General features: G+C 46.3%; 1 protein-coding gene across 1 annotated transcript in view; it reads right to left on the minus strand.

Moving 5' to 3' along the window:
- Window positions 1–27,212, minus strand: part of GAB2 (GRB2 associated binding protein 2) — a 157,759-nt gene that overhangs the window by 16,665 nt on the left and 113,882 nt on the right. Inside the window, exons 2-3 of the mRNA XM_070425696.1 lie at window positions 24,990–25,290; window positions 3,183–3,426 (exon numbers count right to left, since the gene is read on the minus strand). Of these exons, the coding sequence (XP_070281797.1) occupies window positions 3,183–3,426; window positions 24,990–25,290 (545 nt within the window). The remainder of the gene's footprint in view (window positions 1–3,182; window positions 3,427–24,989; window positions 25,291–27,212) is intronic.

The raw sequence follows: 27,212 nt of genomic DNA on the forward strand, positions 1-27,212 counted from the left end.
TCATAGGTCGACACAACCACTGAGCCACACTGGCTGGGCGAGACGTTACATTTTGATGATTCTCTATATGCTGAGAAATTTTGGACTAATATTGTGATCTTAATGTTGCCTCTGAAGAATGTTGATGATTTTGTTTTTGCAGGCAATCAACTTGGTTAGGTTCAGATCAAATTTTGCCTCTTCTGTGTGGTAGTGCAAATCTCAGATTTGTTTACAAAGCCTCTGCTAGGTTGGTTTGGGAATATCCCACACTTAGAACTGGAACTCCTAAGTTCTTTTTCAGAGTTTCTATCTCTCTCCTAAATTTAACAATCTCTTCACTCATTATCAGCCCCCCTCCATATATTAAAGCAATAAATATCATCACTGAAAGTTTTTGTATTCTAACTCCAAAATTTGGGTTTACTTTGGTTTGTTTCTATGAACTGAGTTCTCTCAACTATGGGTCAACTTTTACAGTTTCTTCATGTGTCTAACAATTTCTCATTGTATACTACATATTTCGGGTGATAGGAATTTCCTTCATAGGAAAAGCCATGGAAGTTGGACCCACTCAGTGTGAGTCCCTTCTTTCAAGAGTCAAATCTTTTCCAGTCTTTGCCTGCTTTTTGATTGCTCTTAAGGGCCTTCAAACAGTTTTTGTGTGTTTTGTCCAGAGTTTATAACTGCTACAGTATGTTTAGTATCATGCAAGCTACTCCACTACTACCGGAAGCTATATAGTCTTTCTAGACCGAAAAATGCTTCCTTTCCACCCCCCATTGGAATTCTGCAAAAAAAATATGTCTGAACTAATTTTTTCCAAAAATATCCCTGAGATTCTGCTCATCACCCTCTTGCTCCAACACCCACACAAGTGAAAACACAGACACAGAGAACAGCACAGTGGTCAGGGCCCCACAGCAAAGGCGCTTCCCCAGCTGCAGATACGTTCTATCACCTTTACTGTGTTTGCTCTACAACACGGGTCTGTCCAAATACTAACTATGTGCCTACTGGTGCCCTGGATCTTCAAAGAACAGTAACATATTAGTATCCATAATATGAGGCAGAGAGTTCCAAGGGCTGTGAGGGAGATCATCAAAACTTGCTACGGTAATTCAGAGGAGAGATGAATTTCCAGAGGTTTTGCAGGGAGTGGGCCCCAAGTGCTAATTCAAGCAGAGACATATATGTATTTGTTCTCTTGCTGTAGCAATATCATGGGACTGGAGGTCGTGGTAGCTTCTAATATTGTATAAGGTCAAAGCAGGGGTGGAGAACCATTTTTTCTGCCAAGGACCATTTGCGTAATTATAATATCATTCCCGGGCCATACAAAATTATCAACTCAAAAATTAGCCCGTTATATCTGGTCAAACATTTAATTAACTTACCCCTAATGCCTTGGCAAGACCAGACCAAATGATTTCTTAGGCCTCTTATGGCCCACGGGCCGGATGTTCGCTACCCATGATTTAAAGTGTGAACTGCAGACAATCTAAATGGTATCATACAAAGTTTAACAGAAAGGCAGGATTTCAGGACCCACCACAGGCCTCCTCAGTCAGAACCAGCATTTCTACAAGATCCCTGAGTATTTCATATGCGCATTAAAGTCCGAGAGGCATTAAAATAAAGCACTTTGTCCTTCACTGGAACTATAGCTGTAAGAACTTTTGCACATCCTCTACTCTCGGGAAATCAGCCATGTAGTAGGAGGGGATGAGGCACAGGAGAACAACAGGTGCCATGGACTGAGCATCCACTACTGTTTTGTCATTTTACGCTCATTAGGGAGCCTTTGCATTGGTTATTTCCATTCAGCAGACAAGGACATTGAAGGTCAAGAAAGTTAACAAAGTGGCTCAAGATCACAAGGACAGTGGCAGAGCCTAAATTTGAAGCCATATCTGTAATCTGCTTTTCACCGCAGCCACTGCCTACACCTGAGCTGTGGTTCAGGAGCAATCAACAGCTGTCATGGTTCTGCCATGAACGAATTCAGTGACCCTGGTTAATTCATTCTACCTTTTTAGAACACAGCTCTTCAGGTCTAAGTTGATGAAGGCTCAACTCATGAAAGTTCACAAACAAATGAATCAAATGGGTATTTGAGGCATCGCTACGTCTGAGTTTTGGGAGCTTCTGCCAGGTGATGGCAAATGACTCAGAAAACCAGAACCGAGGCAGCACAGAGTGGAGAAAATATTACAGGGCCAGACATGAGAAGACCTGGGTTCTAGTCCCACCTCTGTCATTTACTAGTCGTAAGCATCCTCCATGTCTTCATCTATGAAAGGGAGATAAATGATCATACTGGCTCTTCCTCAGTGCGTTCGACTGGATCGAGTGAGGTTATGCATGAAAATCTTCTGTGAAGTGAAATATTAAAACACCCAGTCCTTTAATTGCCTTAATTTTCATAACACAAATTAGATAGCTATAAGTAAATTAATTAAGGAACATGATTTATAATCTTCCGGCCACGGTAGTGATTGGCAAATAGCTCTGACTAAGCCCTGTGCTTTTGTTTATCCTAACAGTAGAAATAAAAGGTAATAAACATATGTAAGCACAGGCTCTGCACCTGTGAGAGAGCTGGTGGTGGCAGAAAAACAAAACCATTATTCTAGATCAGGGAGTCCTTGCTGTAGAGTTGGCTGTGATGATGAAGTTTCCTATTCGTATTACCCAGTATGGCAGCCACTAGCCACATGGGGCTACTGAGCACTTGCAATGTTGCTAGTGCAACTGAGGAACTGAATTTAAAATTTTATTGTTTAAATTAAAATTAAAATTTAATTAGCCACAGGTGGACAGTGGGACCATATAGAACACTGAGATGTGCATTTGTTCAATAATGTGAAGGCTTTGTGGCTATCTTCTTAAGGACAACAAGTAAACTAACTTGTCTTTTTCAATTCTGAAACACTAGCCCTAAAAGACTTTATCCCCCCAAATTAAATAAAAAGTTTTTATAGCATGATTTTTAACAATGGGAGGTGTCCCTGGAATCCAATTATCACTGTTTAGCAACAGAGACGATACCAATAAAATGTGACCGTTGCCTAAGTGAAAAAATGTTTTGTCCTATAAGTACCTATTTTATCACCTGAAAAGATAAAATACTGTACCCCCTTGTGTTTAAAATGAAAGCACGGAGACGGAAAAGTGCTGGGCCCAGTGGCCGCATCTCCTACCTGGTGTTCTCCACTCTCCGGCTTAGGCACTGGTGCAGGTAGAGATACTCTTGGGGTGCACTGGTGGACAAGGTGGGCTGCATGTGGTTGGACATGGGGGGCTCGAAGGTGAACAAGGTCGGCTGGCTGGAGTGGGATGGGGCTGAGGATTTTCGTTCTCGGAGAAGGTGCTGATTGGAGCTGCTGAGCTCGGCTGGAGAGGAGCGGGCGCCGTGACTGGCTGAGGAAATGTTTCTCAGCGAATCTGTGAAAAGGAGAAAGGACTCTGTGAATGAAAAAGGAAAGAAAGGTGTCCTTATTCCAGAGTGGGTTGTCTGAGCAAGAACTATCCAGTGCAGAGGGATGGTCCAGCTGCAGTGCTGTCTCCCTCCCAGAGAGGAAGCTGGGGCTGGCCACATGGCAGAGAAGGAGATGCCCTAATCTGCCTCACTTCCAGGAGGCGTGGCTCCCGCGGCCCAAGGGTGCGGCTCTGGAGCAAGGCCAGCCCCTGGGCAGGAGGTACCACTGCCTTCCTTCTCTTTGGTGGCTCTGCTGTCACCACCCCCTCAGAGCTAAGGCTGCTTTGTGAAATGACGCTTTGCTTCTTGAGGACTCATCCACGGAGACCCTGGGCTGAGTGAGCCTTACTGTATTAACGGTAAAGGCACACATGTACTTGGAGCTGTCCCTCCACATGGGTCCCGGTGCCTCCTGCCTGCCTTCCAAGTCCTCTGAGGAGGGCAGTGTCTTCCATTGCCCACCTCTTGCACCTACCACTCTGTCCATTGATCTTTTTTCTCTTAACTCTTGAGCTCTCACCTGTGGTGCTAGGAAGGAAGCGAGGTATTAAAGGCAGTTACGAGCTTAGAGCTACACCCCAAGCCAAGGGCATGATTTATTTGGCTGGCTCTGTAAGCTTGGTTCAGATTCTTAGCATATAAGGCTGTTCACAGTCTGACCTATTTCCTGCTTTTCTCCTCCCCTATGCAAGGCAGGCGTAAGCTTCCTCAGTCCCTGAACACCCCAGCCCCTTTCATGCTTCTCTGTTTCCGCTGATGCGTCCCTTCCACCTGGATCTCAGTCCCACTCTCTGGCACTCATAAGCCGACACCGGACCCGGCATGGATATCACATTCTCTCTGAAACCTTCCTGGACATGGCCATTGTTCTGGGAGCCAAGAGCACTTGGCCCTCGCCTCTTATGTCCACTGTCACCGTGCTTCCATGCCTAGCCCACGGGTTTCTAAGAACAGTAATTGATGTCTTTACGGTCTCCGCATTTACCTAATAAAGGCAGGCACATAGAAAGCTCTGTCTGTGTTTGCAGAAGAGGCAAACATATTCACTCAGCATATAATAGTTCCCTAACAGTGGAACGCCTTGTGCAAAAGAAATAAAGGTTTAAAGGTTTAAAGATGTAATTTCTGGCAATGTGAAGGCTAGTAGGGGACAGTAGTTTAGTGGTGGTGATAGTGGCTTTCTAGGGTCCCTTCAAATCATTTCAGAGGGGACACAGTTTTGCTTCCACTCCCTGTTATCTGACCTACCTCAGTCGGCGCCCTTTGCAAGGCCCTAGGCAGGCTCACCAGCTCGTACAGCTCTGCAGCTAAAACCCTCCAATGGTCCCTGACACTGGGCAGGACAGCCTCTGCCCGTGCACAGCAGAAAAAGCCATGGGCCCTGGGGAGAAACAGTTCCAGCGACAGCTGAACTGACCTTCAAAGTGAAATCCCACTACAGGCCTCATAGTGAACTGGACATGTGTTCACAGACTCAATGGCTTCAGTACTCCATTCCATTTACAGGATGAGGAGAGGAGAGAGGTCTCAGGCAAGAGGACCAGAAGCCATGGCACCAGGATGAACACAAGCGGCTGCTTGACAGGACACAGGGAAGGTAAAGAGACCTCTGTTGCAATCCTACAGTCGCCGTGGTCTTTTTGGGCTCCTCCTTCCGCTGTCCCCCTCTTCAATGAACCTCCTCTCCTTCAGGATTCTTCCAGACCCTGCCATAGCTTCACTCTCATTCAGGAGAACCCTTGGGGTATCCTGTCCCCTCTTGCAGCTTCAGTTACCACCTGTGTGACGAAAATCCTGCAGTCCTGATCCCTAGCCCAGATCTCTCTCCTGTCACATGTCGCTCTCTCTGTTATGCACCTCCACTCAGATGTCCCACAAGCAGGTCAAGCTCAACAACCTAAACTGAACTCCCAACTTGCCCGTGTTCTCCCTCTCAGTGAAGTACATCAACGTCGACTCCCAATCAGTTCTCCCAGCCAGAAACCTAGCCCTGACCTGTGAGTCCTCCCTGTTCCTCAACACGGCATCATCTCAGTTTCTGCCCTTAAAACCCTTCAGGGGACCCCTGTTATCCTCAAGATGACTTCCAGAGCTCGCTCTCTTTTCTTCTTGGAGTGATGACTATATTCTAAAATTCGATGTGGTGATTTTGTTTATCTCTTCAATCGAACTGGTTTCCTGTTTACCTCCTCAACCTTGTTTCTCACCACTGCTTCCTTGTATTTTAAAGAGAATTTCAGGAAAACAGCAACCCTCTGTCATCACTCTGTAGATTAGGCTGTAAGCCCAGGAAGGGCCGAGAGTCTATGCTTTTATCACACCTCATCTCCAGCACCCACTTCTCCATAATGTGTGTGGATGAACGAAACAAAGTACATGGGATAGGAAGTCATACTCCCTCAGTCACACTCATCGACTCCTCACTGTCCAGGTTCCCCAGCAGGACAAGCAAGGCCATTTGGTCACAACCTACTTATCCTGCCTTGTTACCCCCCACACATCCTTCATTGAATGCATGGCTGTGGGTCTGTGTAAGGGAGGAGTGACTTGTCCTCCCCTCCGGGGCCCTCTGCCTCCAGCGCAGGCTGCAGAAGCAAATCTGTGACCCAGTCTGTTTACCTGCAGACCCAGAGAAGTCCCTTCAGCTCTCTGACTCTTGGTTTCCTTATTCACATGGACATAGGGTGTTTATAAGGATGAAATGCATTTAGGGTCGACTCTAGACTCTTCTGCATGTTGTAAGTACTCAAAACATGTTCTAGTCACTTCTGTATCCCTGGTGCCTAGGACGTGTGTGTGTGTGTGTGTGTGTGTGTGTAACCCAGCACATAGTGAGTCTTCAAAATATATATATCTGTTGATTAAATAAAAGAATTTTCTCTGGCACAAAAATCCAAATATGCTTGTTTCTTGTGGTCAAGATCAGAGAAGAATTTTAAGTCTGTTAATAAGTTGAAGTGGAGCTGGGCCCACAGGCACCTGGAATTCCATCCTACCAGCGTGAAGCCATGTCTCTGAAACCATGGGTTCCGTAAGGGTTTGAAGCCCCATCAAAGTTCCTTCTAAGCTGTTTTGGGACTATCTTTGCCAAAATTCCACTTCTGGTTGCAACTTTAGAAGATCTCTACCTGAATTCATGTGATTATTCCTTGGTGCCTGTACTGGGATGACCAGTGTCCCCCCCCGCCGCGCGCAAACTCCTGTCTACCTGGAATCTTAGAATGTGACCTCATTTGAAAATAGGGTCTTCAAGATGTAATTAGTTAAGATGAGGTCATACTGGATTAGGGTGAGCCCTGACCCAATGTCTGGTGTCCTTGCAGGAAGAGAAAACAAAGATACAGGTACACACAGAGTGGATGCCATGTAATGACGGAGGCAGAGACTGGACAAAAAAAAAATGCAACATGTCCACACAACGGAATATGGTTCAGCCGCAGAAATGAATGGAAAACTGCTACCTGCTGCAACATGGATGGATCTTGGAAACATGATGCTAAGTCAAAGAAACCAGTGATTAGACTACAGTTGTGGGGTTTCATTTACGTGAAATGTCTCAAATTGGCAAATCTATAAAGATAGAAAGTAGGCTATTGGTTGCCTGGGGGTGGGAATGGATAGTGATTGCTATGAGTACAGTAGGTCCTCGGGTTAAGTCGGAGATCTGTTCCTACAGCGCAACATAACATGATTTTCGCTGTAAGTCGGAACCCACCTACATAAGCACCTATGTCACTCACATGGAGCACATACACAGCAGTAATGAAGTGAAACAGTAAAAAAAATTTAAAAGAAAGATAACAATTCCTGATCTTGTGGTAAATAAATAATAAAAAACATAAAGCACATATGTATATATGTCGAAATGACAGAACTTTTTTTTTTTTTAATAAATAAATGGGAGATGGCAATGTAACCACAAAACGACGTAAGTCGAGTCCGACGTGACCCCAGGACTGTCTGTATATGTTTCTTCTTGGGGTGATGAGCATTTTCTAAAATTTGATTATGTTGGTTGCACAACCCTGTGAATATACTAAACCACTGAACTGTGTACTTTAAGTAGGTGAATTTCGGGGGAAACAAATCTCAGTAAATTTATAAACACAGACCCACAGTTTGACAGCTCCTCAAAAAAGTTAAACATAGAGCTACCATATGACCTAGCAATTCCACTCATGGGTATATACCCAGGAGAATGAACACATATGTCCTCACAAGAACTTGTACACGAATGTTCCCAACAGCACTATTCATAATAACAGCCAGAAGTAGAAACAATCCAAATGCCTACAGACTGATCAATAAATAAACAAAAAGTGGCATATTTGTACAACGGAATATTATATACCAGTAAAAGGAACTGGTATATAGTTCCTTCTAAGCTGTTTTGGGACAGCTGAATACATGTTATAACATGTATGAATACATGTTATAACATGTATGAACCTTGCAAACATTATGCTAAGTAAAAAGAAGCTAGATTTCATTTATATAAAATGTCCAGAATTGGTAAATATAGTCAGAAAACCAGATGAATGATTGCCTAGGGCTGGGGTAAGGATGGGAGTGGGAAGTGATTGCTAATGAGTGTGAGATTTCTTTTTGGGGTGATAATAATGTTCCAAAATTAGATGGTAGTAGTGGCTGCACAACCCTGTGAATATACTAAAACACATTGACTTGTATACTTTAAGTGGGTGACACATGGTATGTGAATTTAGAAAACACACATACAAAGACACGAGGCCTTTGCCAAGTATGAAGTGTTAAGTATAGGCAAGAGCTTAACAATAGTCTAATTAAAGACATCCAACCCTCTGTGCTTACTTCCTTTTTGAAGAGGAAACTGAACACTCAATAAACACCAAGTCCTTACTAAAGTATACTGAGTAAGAGCCTTCTTCCTTTCCTACCTAAAGTTCCCTATACCTGCTCAGGGCTTCCCCCACAGATATAGCAAGGCATCGGGAATTTCAGCAAAACAGAAGAGCAAGAATGCAAGGTTTGGGATGAAAAGACCCACGTGGTTTGAAATCCGACCTCAGTGATTGGACCTCCTGCAAGTGGAAGGAGTCAGGAGACCCAGGATCCAGTCCAGCTCTGCCACCCGCAGCTGGGAGACTGGATGGCCTGTCCCAGCTTTGGTTCCACACTACCAAGTGGGGAGGATACGCCGCCCTGGCCTGCCTGCCAGTCTCCCTAGGCTGTAAAAGATGAATGAGATAAGGGTGTGCAAACAAATCCGTCCATTTGCATAAACCGCTCAGAGGATTTGTGGGTACCTCCTTCCAGAGGGAAGGAAAGAATGGTAAAGATAGAGGAAAAGATTAAACAGAGCAGTGAGTGGCTGGTTTTGTTACGTGGCTGGAATGATTGAGGTCATTAGGAAGGTCAGTTATAGAGCAAGAAGCAAATGGACGTTTCCAGACTTCTGGCCTGGGCTTCTATCTCCAAGTCTAGACTGAAGATAATGCCAGAAAATGCCTGAGTCAATTTGTTTTCTTTTAAACGGGTTTTGTTTTTCCTCTTCTTCCTGGCTTCTCTTTAGGGCCCTACCAAATCACTCCCCTTCCTTTCCACAATCACCCCTGGGAAGCTGCCCAGCACACAAACACTCCTCCCACCTTCTTGCATAACTCTAGAACAGGAAAGCTTGAAGGATTTCAGTAGAGGAGCCCAGCCCGGCTGGCCAGCCACGGGCTAGTGATAACAGGAGCAGGAAAGGGGCGGGTGGCGGGACTTTCTGGAAAAGGTGACTGGCCAAGTAATGACTGGTTCCCTTATCTCAATGCCCTTTTATCTTTCTCCTCTCCCTCAGAATCCCCACCCCAAGCCTCAGTGGGTCTCAGAACCCATAACGTGGTGGATGAAAACACAGGCTGGAGCCAGGATGGATTGAAAGCCTGGCTCTGCTGACTCCTGGCTCTGTAGCCTTGGACAGGTTACAGAAACCTCCACGACTCTCACGTGTTCGATGGAGAGAATACATATTTTGCAGGGCTGCTGCAAGGACTGGAGACCATTTGTGGAAAGCATCAAGCACAGGACCCCACCCTTCTTGCTGTGCCTGTTTCTGGAGTATCCATGGAACTGGTTGAGACCTTGAAATCGGCCAAGAGGAATGGAGTTTCTTTCTAAGCTAGAGCAGATGCTTGGGAAGCAACTGGTGTCACTATTTTAGTCACAGATATACTCTATGAAGGTGTTGTATGCAGAACGAGGAAGACCAAAAAGGACAACACTGACCATATTAATCACAGCTGTCATTTACTAAGCACCCACTATGTACCTGTAGCCTACCCCATGAGCTAGATATTACTTCTATTTATTTGTGTGTGTTTTGGGGGGTGAGGAGGGGAAGGGGAAACTGAAGTTCAGAAAAGTTATAATGAGCTCTGGGGTCACACTGCTAGGAAATGGCAGAGCCTGGATCTGACACAGATTTCACTATCTTCATAGCCAGTCCTTTTCACCCGTGTAGAGAAAAGAGCTCCCACAAGATCCCTGTGAGGGATGGTACTGGCCTTCTGGGAGGCAGAGTCAGTGAAGAGAATGAGGGTCTAGGCCAGCCCTGGGCAAACTACGGCCCGCGGGCCGGATCCGGCCCGTTTGAAATGAATAAAACTAAAAAAAAAAAAAAAAAGATGGTACCCTTTTATGTAATGATGTTTACTTTGAATTTATATTAGTTCACACAAACACTCCATCCATGCTTTTGTTCTGGCCCTCCGGTCCAGTTTAAGAACCCATTGTGGCCCTCGAGTCAAAAAGTTTGCCCACCCCTGGTCTAGGCACAGCTCTGTTGCCAGGGACCCTGGGTATGCCACGTCACCTTGGTGGGCCTTTCCTTTCTCTGTTTATACAAGGAAGAGCTCGCATTAGATCATGGATACACCTCAAAGTCATCTTTGGGAAACTTAAGAGAGGTGTTCCACATAAGGCCTAATGAGTCATGTTTACACAGAGATTTAGATTAAGATCCACTGGCTTGGAGTTTAACAATCTCTGGTTAAGTTCAAAGCAGAGTTAGAAAGGTTAGGGTCAACTGAAATATCAAGGGCAAAGCGAGCTCTGAAAGCCAAACGAAAGAACACATTCTTCCAAAAATCTTTCTCTGTATCATCAAAAATTTAAATTGGAAACCATCCAAGTTCTCCCTGGCCCTTCATATCCTCCGACCACGGCCAACTGCAAAGGAATGAAGTGTAACAGAAAGAACCCTGATGTGGATTCAGAAACCTAGAGGCCCAGGATCTGAAACTCTTACCACGGGGCCTTGGGAAAACCTTGCCATCTCTGCGCACCTCCTTTCCATACTGTCACACGACAAAGTGAAGGCCCACCTCACAGGGGTCTTTCGAGGAGCCGATGAGATGAAATAAAGGCAAACAGTCACTACGAGATGCTTAATAAATGGTTGTTGGCTTGACACTTGTTCATTCCCTGGTTTATTTCGATAAGTGGAATGGTTTAAAATTCTAAGGGTTCTAATGGGGAAATGATGGGTGAAATGATATTTAAAACAGCAGAGGTAGAGGATTCTGTGGGGTGAGTGGTCCCTGTAGAAAGCTTCATTGGAAAACAAGGATCAGATGGGTGCTGAGGGGAAGACTGGATCCACAGCTCCAGGACAATTTTAACTCACAGTCCCAAGCCTAAAATTATGTAAGAGGGAAAAATGGCCCTGAATCCTCTGGCACACATCAGCATTACAGGAGTTGTTCATACATTTAAGGCCAAACACAAAATGGCTTCACTTTACACATTAAGTTACATAACATGGCAACTGGAAGAGACCCCAGGGTTCCAATTGCTCATTCATCACTGCTGCCCTCCCCAGTCCCCAAACTTCTCATTTACAGTTGGAGAAACTGGTCCCAAAATGTGAGGCTACTTGTCCAAGGCCACACAGTGCAGTGGGTCAGACATGAACCCTGGAACTCGAATGCAGATCTCCTCGTCTGGGGTCCTACTTTACCGAGAGAAACATGCATCGATGTGAATGCAGATGTATTCTCCACAACGCATGGCGGGGGGGCGGGGGGGGGGGGGGGTGCGCGGGGGCGGTGTGCCATCCAGTCAAGAGATCTGAACACCAGGACACTGGCTGGAAGGACTGTTATTTCGTGTTTATATTGTTTATAACGTTATTCACATTTGCATGGTAAATAAACGTTTGCTGGATCAAACTACTAAAGACTAGTATAAATAATTCCCCAAGTTCAAAAATATTATGTCTCTTAGTGTTTATAAAAACTATAAAGCAGAAGAAGAAGAAAGGGGAGGCGGAGACAGGCAGTAACATGAGACCCCAGGAGATCTTACGGAGACTGGGCTCCCCCACCCCCTCCCGAGGAAGGATCTGAGAAAGAACACCATCTCAGAGCTCCGAGCCAGGTCAGAGCATTCTGACCTTGACGCAGACCATCTCTCAGTATACTTGAGCAGAAATCGATTCTGTGGAGGGCACAGGGGAAAGAGAGTGAGCAGCTGTAGCTTAGAGGCACGCCACAGTCCCTGGCCACACATCCTTACATAACCTCTTCTGTGCTGGGGCATCTCATTTTAGAGCCGGGAAACTAAGGCCCCGGAGCCAATGCCACGAGTTCCAGAGGGTCTCTAGGTAGAACAGAGTGTGGCTTCCTCTAAACCTTTCCTAGTACTTCGTTTTGCTGTTTATTTTATGCTGGGAATTCACATGTAAAACTAGGCTGTGAGCTATTAGAAGCCAGGATCTAGGCCATCTCTGTTCTCTGATGGGGTTTACTCAATGCTCTGTGTCCAAGTAAACTTCCAGATGCAAATAAGAAGGTGTTCAATGAACATACCCTGGCAGTGACATGTGTCAGAACCTTTCCTCTTTAGGATGGAAGAGTGAATGAATAGCTCCAGGATCCAAATGTAAAGGAACTGTTGTCACTTGTGAGGTTTCCTGGGCCATGTGTGTTTCTGGTGTTGGACAGCCAGTTATATTTGGCCACGCAAGGTCCTGCTCATTTTAGAGAGACCAGGTTACAAGCCTTGTTCCCACCTTCCCTGCCACACCTACAGCACATCTCACCTGCTCACTCTTGTCGTTTCCTTAGGGTCATGAGCACTGATTGTGGGACCTATGGACCAGGAGGTCATGGTTCGATTACCGGTCAAGGCACATGCCCAGGTTGTGGGCTCAATCCCCAGTGTGGGGCATGCAGGAGGCAGCTGATCAATGATTCTCTCTCATTACTGATATTTCTATCTCTCTCTCCCAATCCCTTCCTCTCTGAAATTAATAAAAAAATATATTTTTTAAAATAAAGGGTGGGTCTTGCCCTTGCTCGATGAGCTTATGTTGCAGTTGGAAAGAGCACATTTACATTCAGGGCAGCACTGCTCCCTTCCCCCAAGGAACCCAGGGACCCATTAGTCTTCCCCTAGGAATCAGTCCATCCAGTCAGCACCATGAGCTCACATGTAAATGATGCATTTGACCCTTGTGACCTTCCCACAAAAATACCACTGTATCTTTAAACTAGCCACTTCAATAAGAGGTGAGCGTCTCCCTCCTTTCACAGTGACTTTCACTAAGAGGACAGTCACTAACTGGCCATCGGTGGGAACCACTAGCGTCAGATATGACAGGGGCAGGAGCTAATCAGGAATCATTGGCAGCAGCAGTGATCACGATCTGGGGGGCCAGCGAGGCTGGGATTCGGAGCTCCAGCTGCATTACCTGAAGCCGAGCCTTGGCTGCCGGGAGAGGCAGTGTGGTGCGGAAAGGAACATCAATTTGGAAATCTGAATCTCTGCTTATTGGCTGTGGAACCTAGGGGTGGCATCTGAATCTAAGAGTCCTGATTTGTAAAAATCTGTAGAACAGCGACCTGTAGGGTTATGCTAGGCAGTGGTTCTCAACCTGTGGGTTGCGACCTCTTTGGCGGTCGAACGACCCTTTCACAGGGGTCGCCTAAGAACATCCTGCACATCAGATATTTACATTACGAGTCATAACAGTAGCAACATTACAGTTATGAAGTAGCAACGAAAATAATTTTATGGTTGGATCACTACATGAGGAACTGTATTTAAAGGGCCAGAAGGTTGAGAACCACTGTGCTAGAGAGTAAAGTGCGTGTGCCCTGCAGGCTAGTGCTCCACCCGTGCATGGTCTCCCTCAGCACCCACCGGGGGAGGTTGCTGGTGCAAGAGAACCTCTTAAAGTCTTTGCTCACAACCCTCCCAGGTTTGACCAGGGCCAGGACAGGTCCCAGAAGGTGCACATGGACTCAACAGGCCTTTGTGTCGTGATAGGGGACTGGAGGGGCCGAGAGCCTGGCAGGACCCAACTTTCTAATTTTCTTTGGTGCCAATTAATATGAAAATGTCTGCTGGATTATGACAGAGAGTGGACTGCATCTGCAGATCAACCTGGGGAGAACTGACACGTTGACAATATTGAATGTTCCACTTACGACAGGATATCTCTTTCCACTTACTGGGTCTTCTTTAATTTCTCCCAACAATGTTTGTTATTTTCTGTAGAGCGATTTTGCATGCTTCTTTTTTTTTGTTTTGTTTTGTTAAATTGATTCCTAAGTACTTTATTTTTTGATGCTATTGTAAAAGAAATTTTAAAAAAATTGTTCTCCAATTATAGGCTGCTCTCAACAACTTTGACATTTAGAATAGGCTGGAAGTTGTCAAGGCAGTGATCTTTGCAGATTCAAAATAAATCGACTTACTCAGTGCTGCAGAGCTCTTAGGAAATGCCCAAACCAGGATTCAAGCTCAAGCTTTTTACGCACAAAGTCGAGGGCTCATTCTATTACGCAGCTCTATGTGAGGTAGATGAGAAGCATACACCTCTAGGTTACAAGAGCTAAACACATATCCAGTGGGATTAGAAAAGAAAACCACTTAAATATGACTAATACAGAAACCAAGACCCAGAGTGGTCTTTCCTGATCACCCCACCTAAATGGTTTTCTAGTCACTCCTTATCCCATTACCTTCTCTTATTTTCACCAAAGCACTATTGCTAGCATGTAAACATTTTGTTTTTGATCCACCCCTTCCCACTAAATTATAAGCTCCTTTAAGAGTTTGGATCTTACATATCCCATTCATCACTGATATCTCAGTGTAGTGGCCATAAAAATATGGCTGTCAGGTCTCCTGATGTGGACAGCATGATGGACCGACAGCCCTGGCTGCTGGCCCTCTGCATCCCCTTAACTCCCCACGGCTGTTCTCATGCAGTGACAATGATGGAAGACTAATACAGGCCAGTTCCTGCGGAGCACGGGACTCCCTTACTGGGGGCCCTGGGGCTTGAGAACTTCCCCTGACCTGGCTGAAACCGTCTTACCAGGCACTGCAGTCTAACCCTGCTCCCTTCCGTCTCCCCTTCACAGGTGTCAGTCCTGTGTCCCATGAAGGCTTTCCCCCTCCCATTGTCTCTCCAGCACGTCTCAAGTCATCTTGACAGCTGCTTCTCAGGCAGCCCAACTAATATAGTCCTAAAACAGTACTTGATGAACAAATGGTGGCCCAGGTTCATATTGCAGGCAAACCACAGACCCAGAATCAGAACCCAGGTCCCTGCTCCCTCACTCCAAAGCCTTTTCATCACCAATCATGTGAGAAATACGTTTTTGGCACCTTTGGCCAGAGGGCCACTGCTCTGATGAATCTGAGGGGAAAATGCATCCCCCAGTGGCCAAGTCCCACAGCTGCCCTCCCACCTGTGTATAAGTATGCGGACCATAGTGGGCGTGAAAACATCTGTCCTAGGTTCAGAGAGAACTAAAGCGATGGCTTAGGTCAACAGAGAAAGCTGGCTTAGGCAGCAAGACCCCGGTGTGTTGCCTCTTAAAGGGACGTAGGGAGAGCAGCCACACTGGCAAAGCCAAAGAAGGTCATCAGAACAGAGCAGAGACGGCCGTGAGTCTTTCCCAGGTCTTGGCGCACGAACTGAAGCTCCTGTGCAGGTACTGTGACCGCTTGAGGTGAGGAATCACGTCTAGAATTTCAGGGTGAGGCTTCATAGTTAAAAGCATGGATTCTGGAGCCAGACTGTCTGGGTTTGAATCCCAGCTCCTTGACTTACTAGTTGTATGAACTAAGGAAAGCTACTGAACCTTTTTGCACTTTAGTTTTCTCATCTGTAAAATGGGAATAATAATAGGTATCTACCTTGCCCTGGCTGGCTAGCTCAGTTGGTTAGAACATCCTCCCAATACCCCAAGGTTGCGGGTTCAATCCCTGGTGAGGGCACATACAAGAATTAACCAATGAATGCATCAATAAATGGAACAATAAATCTAGGTTTCTCTCTCTCTCTCTCTCTCCCTTCCTCTCTCTCTCTAAAATCAATCAATTTTTTTTAAAAAAATTATTGCTACCACTGAATGCTTAAGTAAGTGGAACAAATCAATTTCTCTCTCTAAAAATCAATTAATAAAAAAAATTGGTATCTACTTCACAGGATTATTTGAGTTAAGATCTGAGAAATACTTAGAACACTGCCTCATAGATAGTTAGCTCTATGTATATATTAGCTTTTATGATCAGTAACACATTTAAAAAGACATCTTTGTCTTTGAGCACCTCAACAACTTACGAGTAATGCATCTCAAATCAGGAAAGTCAGTCATGTTTATTTGATAAAATATTAATCACACACACAGTAAAAACGTTTTTGAGTTTGGGCAAAGTGATAGAGTTATTTCAGATGTCTCAGTTTGGGGGAGATAAGATTAGCATGGTACACATTTCACAAGACTGCTGTAAAGGTCACATAGGAGGCAGTGACAACTTATCAGCCACACATTCCAAGATACTTAATGAGTTCTTATCACATACCACACATTACATTATATGCTTTAAGTGAACTCTCATGTAACCTTCACAATAATGTTGTTTAGAATGTCTTGTTTCTATTTTACTGATGCAGAAATTGAGGCTCAGAAAAGTAAACTAACTTACCCAAGACCATGTTTAGATTGAACTCATCAGTGTTGTGCATTCATGGGTTCCCAAGACCCGTGCTCTTTGTACTAAATTACCTTTTTAAACCAGTACATATATAAAAGCACTTCATAAATCGTAAGGCCTTTTTATGCAAGTGCAAGATGATGTCATCAGCAATATCACCTGGAACATTAGCCAAAAGTAAAAAAACCCAGGTTTCAATTCTACCCTTGCCGGTTAGCTGTACGATCTTGAGCAAATTAGCTCTCCTCTCTCGCCTTCCGAGGAGCTTGGAACTAAACCCTCTCTAAAGGCCCTTCAAGATCTAACATTCTAGAATTTTCTCATGCGATGAAAGCTTCTCCCTTCTCTGTCTTGACTATTTGGCTAATACGTTTTGTCAGCCACGAAGAGCTTTGTTCACCGATTCATCCGCAAAGGGGTGAGAAGGTGGGGAACAGTGAACATTAGATGACAGATTTGTAAAATAAAGCTTAGGCTATTGATATACCCTGTCTCTCCTGCCTAGATAGTACATCATCCATTTTGAGTGCGTGTGTGTTTTTTTTCCTCTTTTTTTTTTTTTTTTTGTTTTTCATTGTACTTTATACCATTATTTCAATGTACAGAATTTTAGACCCTATGTCCTGTGAATAATGTTAGAGTATTTTTGAAGTTTTTTTTTCCCACTGCCTCAACAGTGACTATATGAAACCAAGAATATTGGGGGGAAAGTTGGAAATTTTTAAACTGTAATTTTGTATAACTATTTCCAAAGTTATAACCAAATACTGTAGCTACATCATTCATTTGAATATTCACTGGGCAGCTACTATGTGTCTGCACGAATGCGGGGGTGACAGAATGGCGAGAGAGTCCTGCTCTTGCCCTGTCTCTCTCACACATGCCCCCTCCCCAATCACATGCTGTATCCAGTTCCCCAAGCCTCTGGGAACTTGAATAGCAGCCCATGGAGAAAGCAACAGAAACCTGAATTTTGAGATGTTGAATGTATTAGTAATCTGCTTGTGGTAATCATTTCACAATGTATAAATCTATCAAACCAGCATGAAGTGCACTTTAAATATATACAGTTTTGTCAATTATACCTTGATAAAGCTGGCGGAAAAATAAATATCTGATAATATATATATATATATTAGAAGCCCGGTGCACAAAAATTTGTGCACTGGCAGCGGGGAGGGGTCCCTCAGCCCAACCTGTGTCCTCTCACAGTCTGGGACCCCTCGGGAGATAACCACCTGCTGGCTTAGGCCTGCTCCCCTGATCTCAGATGACAGGCCCAGATCCTGCGCTGGGTCAGGCAGCCACTCAGATGGTGCTGCCGCCCGCCCCGCCCGCCCGCTCCACCCCGCACACGGCAGGCTCGGATCCTGCGCTGGGGCGGCCGGCGGCTGGAGATGGCGCTGCCGCCAGCCCCAGGCAGGGCGGCCAGTGGGATCTGCCTGCAGTATGCAAATTAGCCGCCATCTTTGTTGGCGGTTAATTTGCATATCACGCTGATTAGCCAATGGGAGGCATAGTGAAGGTACAGTCAATTACCATGTTTGTCTATTATTAGATAGGATATATTCCCATTTATGTAAAAAAAAAAAAAAGAGAGAGAGAGAGAAACCTGAATTAACTGAGAGAATCCTATATTGACCAGTTTTATCCTAAGTTGATCAAAACTTCAATGTCCATCACTAGCCAGATGGGGCTTGATATTGAAGTTAAATCCAGAAATTTAAAAAATATATATATATTTTTTTCTTTTTTATATGACAGATATATCTTGGCCCAGACCAGGCGTGGTCAGTTAAAGGCAAGTAAACCTCAGTGAGAGCGGAGGGCCTGGGCTGAGACACAGGTGCCTGGCGGCAGCACTGAGAAGAGCGCCAGGGCAGCCTGGCAGTGAGGCGGGGGTTGGCGGGGGGAGCATGACCTGAGAACATGGTGAGACTGGAGTTCGTGGACAGTGGTCCATGTCTCACACTCTCCTTGGGTGATTGTCCCTAGAACAGGATCTGGCAGACACAGCCACTGGTGTGCTGAAGGAGGGAGCCCAGAAACAAGCTGGGCATCACCAGACCTGTGGGCAGGAGAGTCTGTGAGGAGGGGCATGCTGAGGGGAAGCAAAGCAGATGTTCTCCAGAAATTCAGGCCGACAGGAGTCTGTCCCTGGGCAGTGGGCTCCAGCCACTCTCTCGAGGGGTTGCGTAAGACTGTGGTCTCTGAGAAACAAGACCGGGCCTAGTCCGATGTGGGATCTGAGACCACAGGTAGGTTAACAGGGACATGACTCAAGAACAGGCAAAACCCCGGGGCTGACACTAGCTCACAATCAAGATTTGGGCCAGACTGAGTAAAAGGAACACAGTCTCTAAGAGCCCCAACTTTACTGGGGGTGCAGGGTGGGCCTTGACCTGAAGGGGGAGGTCAAGGGCCTCTGGCTGTGAGCACAGAAGCTGCTGACGCCAACATAACCAGCAGGTCACGGTTCCCCAGACTTCCCAATTGTAGGGATGCGTTAGAACATGGCCTCTTTGTTTATTTGTTTGTGCACTTTAAAAAGATGACACGGGGCTAACAATGTTCATTATGTCCAATATGGAGAGCCTGTTCACTGTGACCCATTTCACACCCAGGAACACTTTGACATGCGCAGTTATACAAAGGGAAACTGAATAAAGGGAAGTCTTACCATCTGACTACATTTAGCTGTATGGAAACTGACTACTTCTTCCTAGTGTTTTTCCTTTTTGTGGTGGACTGAGGGAGACGTTTGTAGCTCAGCGCTGGTCTGCGGGGCCCTGTTTTGAAATAGCTGCCGAAGAATAATATTTTCACACCGTGTTCCAGCCTTCCCAGGCTACCCTGGGAGAGGTGGTGGTGGTGGTGGGTGGCAGGCCCTGGGGGTCCAGCTCTCTCCCCTGCAATGCTCACAGCAGCGCCCTCTCACCTGCTGCACACATTGTGTTCCATGTGAGATTGGGTTAATGAGCAATGCCAAAAAAAAAAAGGCTGAAAATCACTGTTTTGGCCCCTTGTTTACTATTGAAGAAATGGGATCTGTAACAAAGCTGAAATTGAAAATCAGAACTTTGACTCAAGATTCAAATCCTAGAGAGAGAGAGAGAGGACCATGCCTACTGATTTTTGTAGTGTTCAGAGCCTTATGCAGGGCCCTACGTGACTGGGTGTGTAATGACAGTCAAGATAGTCAGAGGTTGCCCAGCCAGCGTGACTCTGTGATTGAACGTCAACCTATGAACCAGGAGGTCATAGTTCAATTCCCAGTCAGGGCATATGCCCGGGTTGTAGGCTCGATCCCCAGTGAGGATCGTGAAGGAGGCAGCCGATCAATGATTCTCTCTCATCACTGATGTTTCCCTTTCTCTCTCCCTCTCCCTCTCCCTTCCTCTCTGAAATCAGTAAAAACACAATAAAAAAAAGATTGTCAGAGGTCCAAGGTGACCTTACCACTGAATTCAAAGTCCTCATTTTATTTCTAGCCAAAAATAAGCATCTGGGCTTTGGAATCTGGTCTGGGACCAATGCGACAGTGATTTTTACCGTCGTTCACTAGAGCTCATCTGAATCAGTCAGAAAATGAAAGGGTGGGGGATCTCAGAGACGCTGGGAGCTCTCCACGCTGCTGGTGTTGAGGAGCTGGGAGGAGATGCTCGCCTCGCCAGCAGTCTGTGGGTTTGGCAGGTGACACCAGACTCATCTACGCTGGCCAGCTGGGTGGTGAGGGGGAGTGTTTGGTAGCAAAGGGAGAGCAGAAAGAAGGATGCAGGCTTAGGACAGAGAGAAGAGGGCCAGGTTTCTCCTTGCTCCTTGTCCTCGTCCCGAGGGCCTGGGCCTCCTGCAGGTCAGGGCTGTGCCTGGCCCAGGACAAGGCAGGAGTGTCCGTGGGGACTGTATGGAGTTCATGTCCCATGAGGAAGGCCTGATATTTCAGGGTTATTTAGAATAACATTTATTTTTTCTCTAAAAAGCCATGTGGAGTTCAGATCTGGCTGGAAACGGGTCTGCATGTTTGTTTTCCTCATTGTCTCAGTGGAAAAAAGGGTGGGTGACTCAGACAGCAGCCTCCGCCTCTGGGCTGGGGCCCGGGTCTGTCTCCACTCTGTTCTTTGCTCCTCCAGGGACCCGTGTCAGCCTGGGGAGAAGCTGCATATTACCTCCCACATTCACTCTGAGCTTCCAACAAGGGTCCCCCCAGGAGGTGAGAGATCTAAGATCAGTTTTAAAGAAGCAAACGGTAGGGGAAGAAACAAGAAAGGGGAAGGTCCCCCCCAAGGATGAGAAGAGAGAAAGAGCAAGGTCTCCAAGGAAGGCTTCCTTCCTCCCCGCCCTCCTCACACCCAGTCTCTCCCCTGGCTCTCCCACTCGCTGCACCGGGGGCCGGGCCAAGGTCACCAGAAGGCATCTGCCGGCACAGCCTGGCTCCATCCCAGCCCTCCCTGCGGTCAGAAGTCCAGCTGGAATAGGGGTCCTGACCTCTAAGCACCAAGCATTCTCTCTGGAGGGGAAGGAGCTGTGTGAAGACCTTCGATAACATTCTTCCACGGGAGGTTCAAGATTTCCCCCAAAGCATTACTATGGATATTGCCTGATGCCAGATGGGGCCCAGGAGCTAAAAGAACTCTGCTGTTGAGTTACTCAGGAGACTCAGGGAATTCTAGAAGTTTAAATATTTACAAAATATTTAAGGGAGGGGAGGGAGGACAGCCTCACCAAGAATTTTAGGAGAGAAAAGGTGGGGAAGACATAAAAACAGTCTGTTGAACTCTGCAAAGTCTTTGTGCCATAGAATTTGACACATAACTACTGTGAAATCCCTGCCAGGGAGCTGGAGAAGAAGGGAAAAAAGGCAAATAGGAGACTGAACATGGAGGGGCTCTGGCCTTCTTTCAAAACCTTCAAGAGCTCCAACCGGGGCTCTGGTGCCTCACGTCCCCGAACTCTGGTTCGAGGTTTGGGCCTGCTTTAAGCTGGGTCCTGCTCTCCTGCTCATGTGGCCTTCAGAGGTTAATGCTAATGTACAGAGAGCACTCTACTGCCCTCATGGTCAGTTCTCAGTGATTTAGAAACGTCCTGCTTCTCCTCGCTGGCTATTTTGTGACGGACAAGCAGCCATGGTAAACAGGTGTGGGCAAAGGGGGTTAGGACCCATGGGCAAGAGTCAGAGCATAGCCCCAGGATGGAGCGAAAGGGCCTGGGTTCTAGGCCTGGCGACAATGCCTCATGGCACTGTCGCTTCGTGCCTTTAAACCTCGGCTTCCTCACTTGTGCAACAGGAATAATGCTAGCAGCTACGCCCATCTTCATTTGTTTCTTTATCCTCAAAGGAGACTGCCTAACTGTTCTGCAGAGTGTCATATTCCCTATAAACACCAGATACTTCAATCACGTCCTATTCCTCTTGACCTCCCGAAGTAAAAAATCATCATTATCAACACAACCGCCACATGGGGAGCAGCGCCACAAACTGCCACGCTCCCCTGTGCACCTGTACACCTCCCCATCTTCCTCCAACAAGGCTGGGAGGGAGCATCATCCCCACTGCGCAGGCGACAAAGCCCCAGACACATAGAGGTATTTATTCAACATCGTGGAGCAAATAAATGGCGGGACTGGGACTCCGGGGCAGCTGGCCTGCCTTTCAGGGTCCACGTGAGAGCGGCTGTGCAGGCCCTGGAAGAGGGAGGGGCTGAGAGGATTCAAAGGGATGCCGGCTTTCCCAACAGTGGATGACTCCTGAGCCCATGAATAATTCACCAGAGCACTGTGCTGAGAGCTGGTTCTTTTGTGTGTGGTACATCTGGTCAGGGACAGCTGCCCACGTCTGGGCCACAAATGTGCGGACTGGACCCGCCTGCTCAGAAGCACAGCTCAGAGCAGCTTTCTGCTCTGTTCTCGGGGGCTGAGGGCTATTCTGATTCCCAGAGGAAGGCAGGGTTCTTATAATGTGCTTTTATGCATGTGTGCGCACGCATATGACAAAGAAACAAACAAAAAAATCTCCACACGTGCGATAGGAAATCGAGACATTCATCCTTGGACTTGCTTTCCCTCCGTGAGCCTCAACCCTGGTTTCCTTTTGGGAAGGGCTCTCTCTTATCAGGAGGCTGTGTTCTCCACCCTATGTCGACAGTCAGACTCAGTGTTACTCCTGGTCTAGTCTTGTTCCTAGACAGGTTTCATTCCAGGCATTTCTGGCTGGAATATGTGAGGAACTGGAGGGTGGCAGCAGACAGCAGAAGCTGAGAGTGGCAAGAAGATTATAAAAAAGACTCCATCTGCCACAGAACCTCTTCCAGCTGAAAGTGAAAAACAGAAGTTGTTTTTCTTTCTTTTTTTTCCTATAGGTCTTATTGCAACTCTTAAAAAAAGAAAAAGAAAAAGAAAAGGGAATATTAGCTTGAAGGAGGGTCCGTATAGGAAGAAGTCTGTACAGGCCCAAGCAGCAGGCAGGGCTGTTGCATGGCACAGCTGCTGGGGGGTACCTCTGCAGAGAACCCCATGGGGTATCTCTGTGGATAGCCCTGTGGGAGATGTGAAACTTGAGGTTCACAGGCAGTGGAGCTATGGTCTGTCCTGTACCCACGGAGAAGCAGAAGCACTGGATAGATGACTTATCTCTGTTCTGCAAGAGGAAACCGAGGCTTCAAGTGACTCACATAATCACAGAGCTGTGATTTAAACTCCGACACCCTCACCCCAGCCCACGCACTCACCAATGGAGCCTGATGACTGCATGGAAGCCTAGAATGACAGAATTCTTGGAATACCCCAGCCCTGAAATGTGAGCAATACGGGCTGGTGAGGCGGGAACCTAAGCCAGCTATACCCCTGGTGGAAGGGGTCAGGGAGTGCTTCCGTCAAAGTGTCCAAAGAGGCAAAAATACCCGGGCTTGGTTTTGCCAGATGGTCATATTTCAGGAGGTTAGGGAGAAAGAGACAACATCTATAATAATAAAAGCGTAATGTGCTAATTAGACCAGACAACCTTCCGGATGAAGCCGGGGCCGGCGAGGGAAGCCTGGGTCCTGGGTGGCAGAGGGAAGCCAGTGCCGGCAGCTGGCAGCCGGGGGAAGGAAGGCCTACTCTTGCAATAATTTTGTGCATTGGGCCTCTAGTATTATAATGGAAAGTCAGACTGGGGTTAGGTTAGAACAGCCGTGGGCAAACTACGGCCCGAGGGCCGGATCCACCCGTTTGAAATGAATAAAACTAAAAAAAAAAAAAGACCGTACCCTTTTATGTAATGATGTTTACTTTGAATTTATATTAGTTCACACAAACACTCCATCCATGCTTTTGTTCCGGCCCTCCGGTCCAGTTTAAGAACCCATTGTGGCCCTCGAGTCAAAAAGTTTGCCCACCCCTGGGTTAGAATCTTGGCTCAGTCATTTCTAGCTGTGCGGCCTTAGGTCAAAATCATTGCTACTTGCAATGAAGTTTTTAAAAGACAGGAATGCCTCAGAGATTCTTAGCTGATTCCAGGGGTTCTCAGAATCAATGACTTTTATATGCTTCTCTATAAATATATTTTTTATTGATTTCAGAGAAGAAGGGAGAGGGAGAGAGACAGAAACATTAATGATGAGAGAGAATCATTGATTGGCTGCTTCTTGCATAGCCCCCCCCCCTCCCCCCGCCCCAAGATCGAGCCCTCAACTGGGAAATGTGCCCTGACTGGGAATGGAACCATGACCTCCTGGTTCATAGGTCAATGCTCAACCACTGAACCACACCAGTTGGGCAACATGCTTCTCTTTAATTGATGTGCAACCAGGTTTAAGAACTACTGATTTAGGCTCTCTACCTGCCTCAGAAAAAAAAATACACACACCCTATTCAATCATCCTACAGTTGGGGATGAGTCCAAACAAATATCAAAGAGAATTTCTGCAATTTAAAACTCATTTCAAAAAGCTGAGCTATTCCTTCTGAAGGTTAACAAAACCCAAATGTAAGTCAGCATTCCCCTTCTCACCTGTCCCCTCCCAAATGCATAGAAATGAACATTGGATTATACATCAACAATAATGCCCCCATCCTCCCGTCCCCCCCCCCCCCCCGGCCAAAAAAAAATTGGCAAGTGTAACTGTGTAGGATGGTGTGAAATAGATGGACTAGACAGACAGAGGTGGAACAGAAAAAGGATCAAGGTGAGAGCTGCCATATGGGATGGTGGACAGGTAACAGGGCACAGAGTGCTAGAGAGTGAGGGAAGGGTAGAGAGGCGCAGGGCTGAGAAATGGGGTGGCGCTGAGGTACCTGAATACATTACCTTTAGCACAAAGTACCTTTAGCTTCATCACAACCCCAACAGATCTCAGTTTCCCATTTGAGTGTCCTCAGGGCCAGGGCGCCCTCTAATATTTGGTAACCCCTTCACACTCTCACCCTTTGCCTATTACTCCTCTGTTGAAGAGGAGCTTTTAGCTACAGCCTGCTCTCCTTATTCAAGGAACCTGACAGCCCTGTCACAGCCCCAACCGCCAAGCCCCCAACCACCAAGCACCTTGCCCTTTGGAGCAAGGTCTGTGTTTCTTACCTGCGCTCTCCTCAGCCTGACTGAAGCCGCAGATCTGACAGATGCTCTGGACCCATTTGTTCATGTCCTCCTCGGTCTCAGCCACCAGGTAAAAGGTGCGCTCGCTGGTCTTGATGTCAAACACAAAGCTATCCTGCAGCTCCTTCTTGTTGAAGGTCAGGCCTGCATCCACCTGCTCACAGAAGTTGAGGTTGATGATCCGCAGGGGCTTCTTGGAGTGGTCATTCTTGTAGTATTCCAGGACGTCGGGGTCACCGCTCATCCGGCCACTCCGCAGGATAAACCAGCGTTTCTTCCAGGCCTGAAGGGGAAGGAGTAAGAGGAGGGGGGAAAGGTCATCAGTTGTTTCAAAGCTTTACACGGGTCCCCATATTATTGCAAGGTTAAGGGTGGGCACTGGTGCACCTGCAGGCTGAACATGGGCTCTCCCTCCCATTTTGCCCCAGAATTTCAGAAAGGAGGGATGCTTTTGGAAGGCATTTCACTACGGAAACAGTTTTATCACCATGAAGTGAATTGTGGCATTCCCACTTTTTAGATCAGGAAGTTAGATGTGGACTAAAACACTTTAGAACAATTATTCCATTAGGCTAGAATACAGACTCAAACTCACAGCACTTTCACTCACAGGGTGGAGCTGGGAAACCATAACATCTCAGTTTATGGATGGGGACCCCCACTAAGACATGGTGAGCTGAAGTGACAATGCCACACCCAGCAAAGAGAAGAAAGCAAGTTTCCTAACTTTCCATACATTGTACATTGTGTTTTTCAACAAATCACGATGCCTTGAAAGAATCACAGAGAAACCCTTCTAAAACTTCTCCGAAGCACATAATTTTAGGATTTTTCTGCTTGTCTCCTTCACTGCTATATCCCCAGTACTTATAAATCAGAACATCTCATTTCTGTGGGTAGAACCTCCAATGCCTTTTCATCTCACTCAGAGTAAGAGCCACCTCACCGTGGCCAAGGGGGGTCCCTCATCCCACATCTCTCACCTCATCTCCTGCCATTCTCTGCCCATTCTGCTCTGGCCACTCTGGCCTTAAACAGGGGCCACACAGTCCAACCTCAGGGTCTTTGCTGTGCTTGCTCCCACTGCCTGTAATAATCCTCCCTCAGAATTCCCATTGCTTATTCTTTCCTTCAAGTCTCTATTCAAATGTCACGTTATCAAAGAGGCCATTTCTAACCACCCAAGCCTCACACTCTCTTTCTCCGCTGTACTGGTCTCCTAGCACTTACACAGCCTCAAATACCGTATTTATGTTGAGCGTCCGCACCCACCTCCCAGAATGTAAACTCCATGAGGGCAAGGGTTTGTTCTTTTATCCCATGCCATAGCCTCAGTGTTTAGAATAGTGCCTGGCACATAACTGGTTATGGATAACTATGTATTTAATGAATGAATGAATGAATCATTTTCTTACATGAATTCCTCACTGCACTAGTAGGTCATGGGGACAGAACTGATGCCTAACAAGCCTTGGACATAAATAAGGGTTAGGGTATAGACATACAGGGCAGAGATAAGAAAATAAACGTAAATACTATTTATTTACAATCATCTGAAGTCTTGCCAGGCCACTGCTTAGAGAACTCCGTGTGTGCTGTGTGTACGCATGCCACAGGGAACACATACACATGTACATGTGTGGGTCAGGTGCATTTGAAAAGATATTGTCAATAGTTTAGCTTGTGTTTGGTTGATGTGTGCCCTTCAGGGCTAGTCTCTGCAGAAAGAGCTGTCTCCGAATCTCTGGAGTGCAGGTTTCAGTATAACCACACACAGACGCCCTCAACAACAAGAAAAAGGTGTTTGCTACAGATAGCATCGAGGCCTGTCAGGTTCAGCTTCCAAGGAAGCATGTAGGCTGACAAATGGCTGCCTATGAAATGCTGATAAATGTATGACAGAGCAGGCAAGGCTGTCTGGTCCAGTCCCAAATCCCCATTCCTCTTCTGCCACAACACCTCTTCAAGTCAATGCTGGTTTTTTTGGAAACCAAACAATTCAGAACAAAGCAACTTCAAAGAGTCTAGCTCAACTTCTCTGATCCCCTCAGGCAAAATGAAGCTTTACTTCCTCTGAACCTTAATAAAACTTTTAAAAATAATCCTCACCCGAGGATATATTTTCATTGATTTTTTAGAGAGAGCAAGGGGGATGGGTAGAGAGAGAGAAACACTGATGTGAGAAAAATCAATCAGCTGCCTCCT

This window comes from Myotis yumanensis, unplaced genomic scaffold, assembly GCF_028538775.1.
Source record: "Myotis yumanensis isolate MYYU_CA2020_CCGP unplaced genomic scaffold, mMyoYum1.0.hap1 SCAF_10, whole genome shotgun sequence".
NCBI lineage: Eukaryota > Metazoa > Chordata > Mammalia > Chiroptera > Vespertilionidae > Myotis > Myotis yumanensis.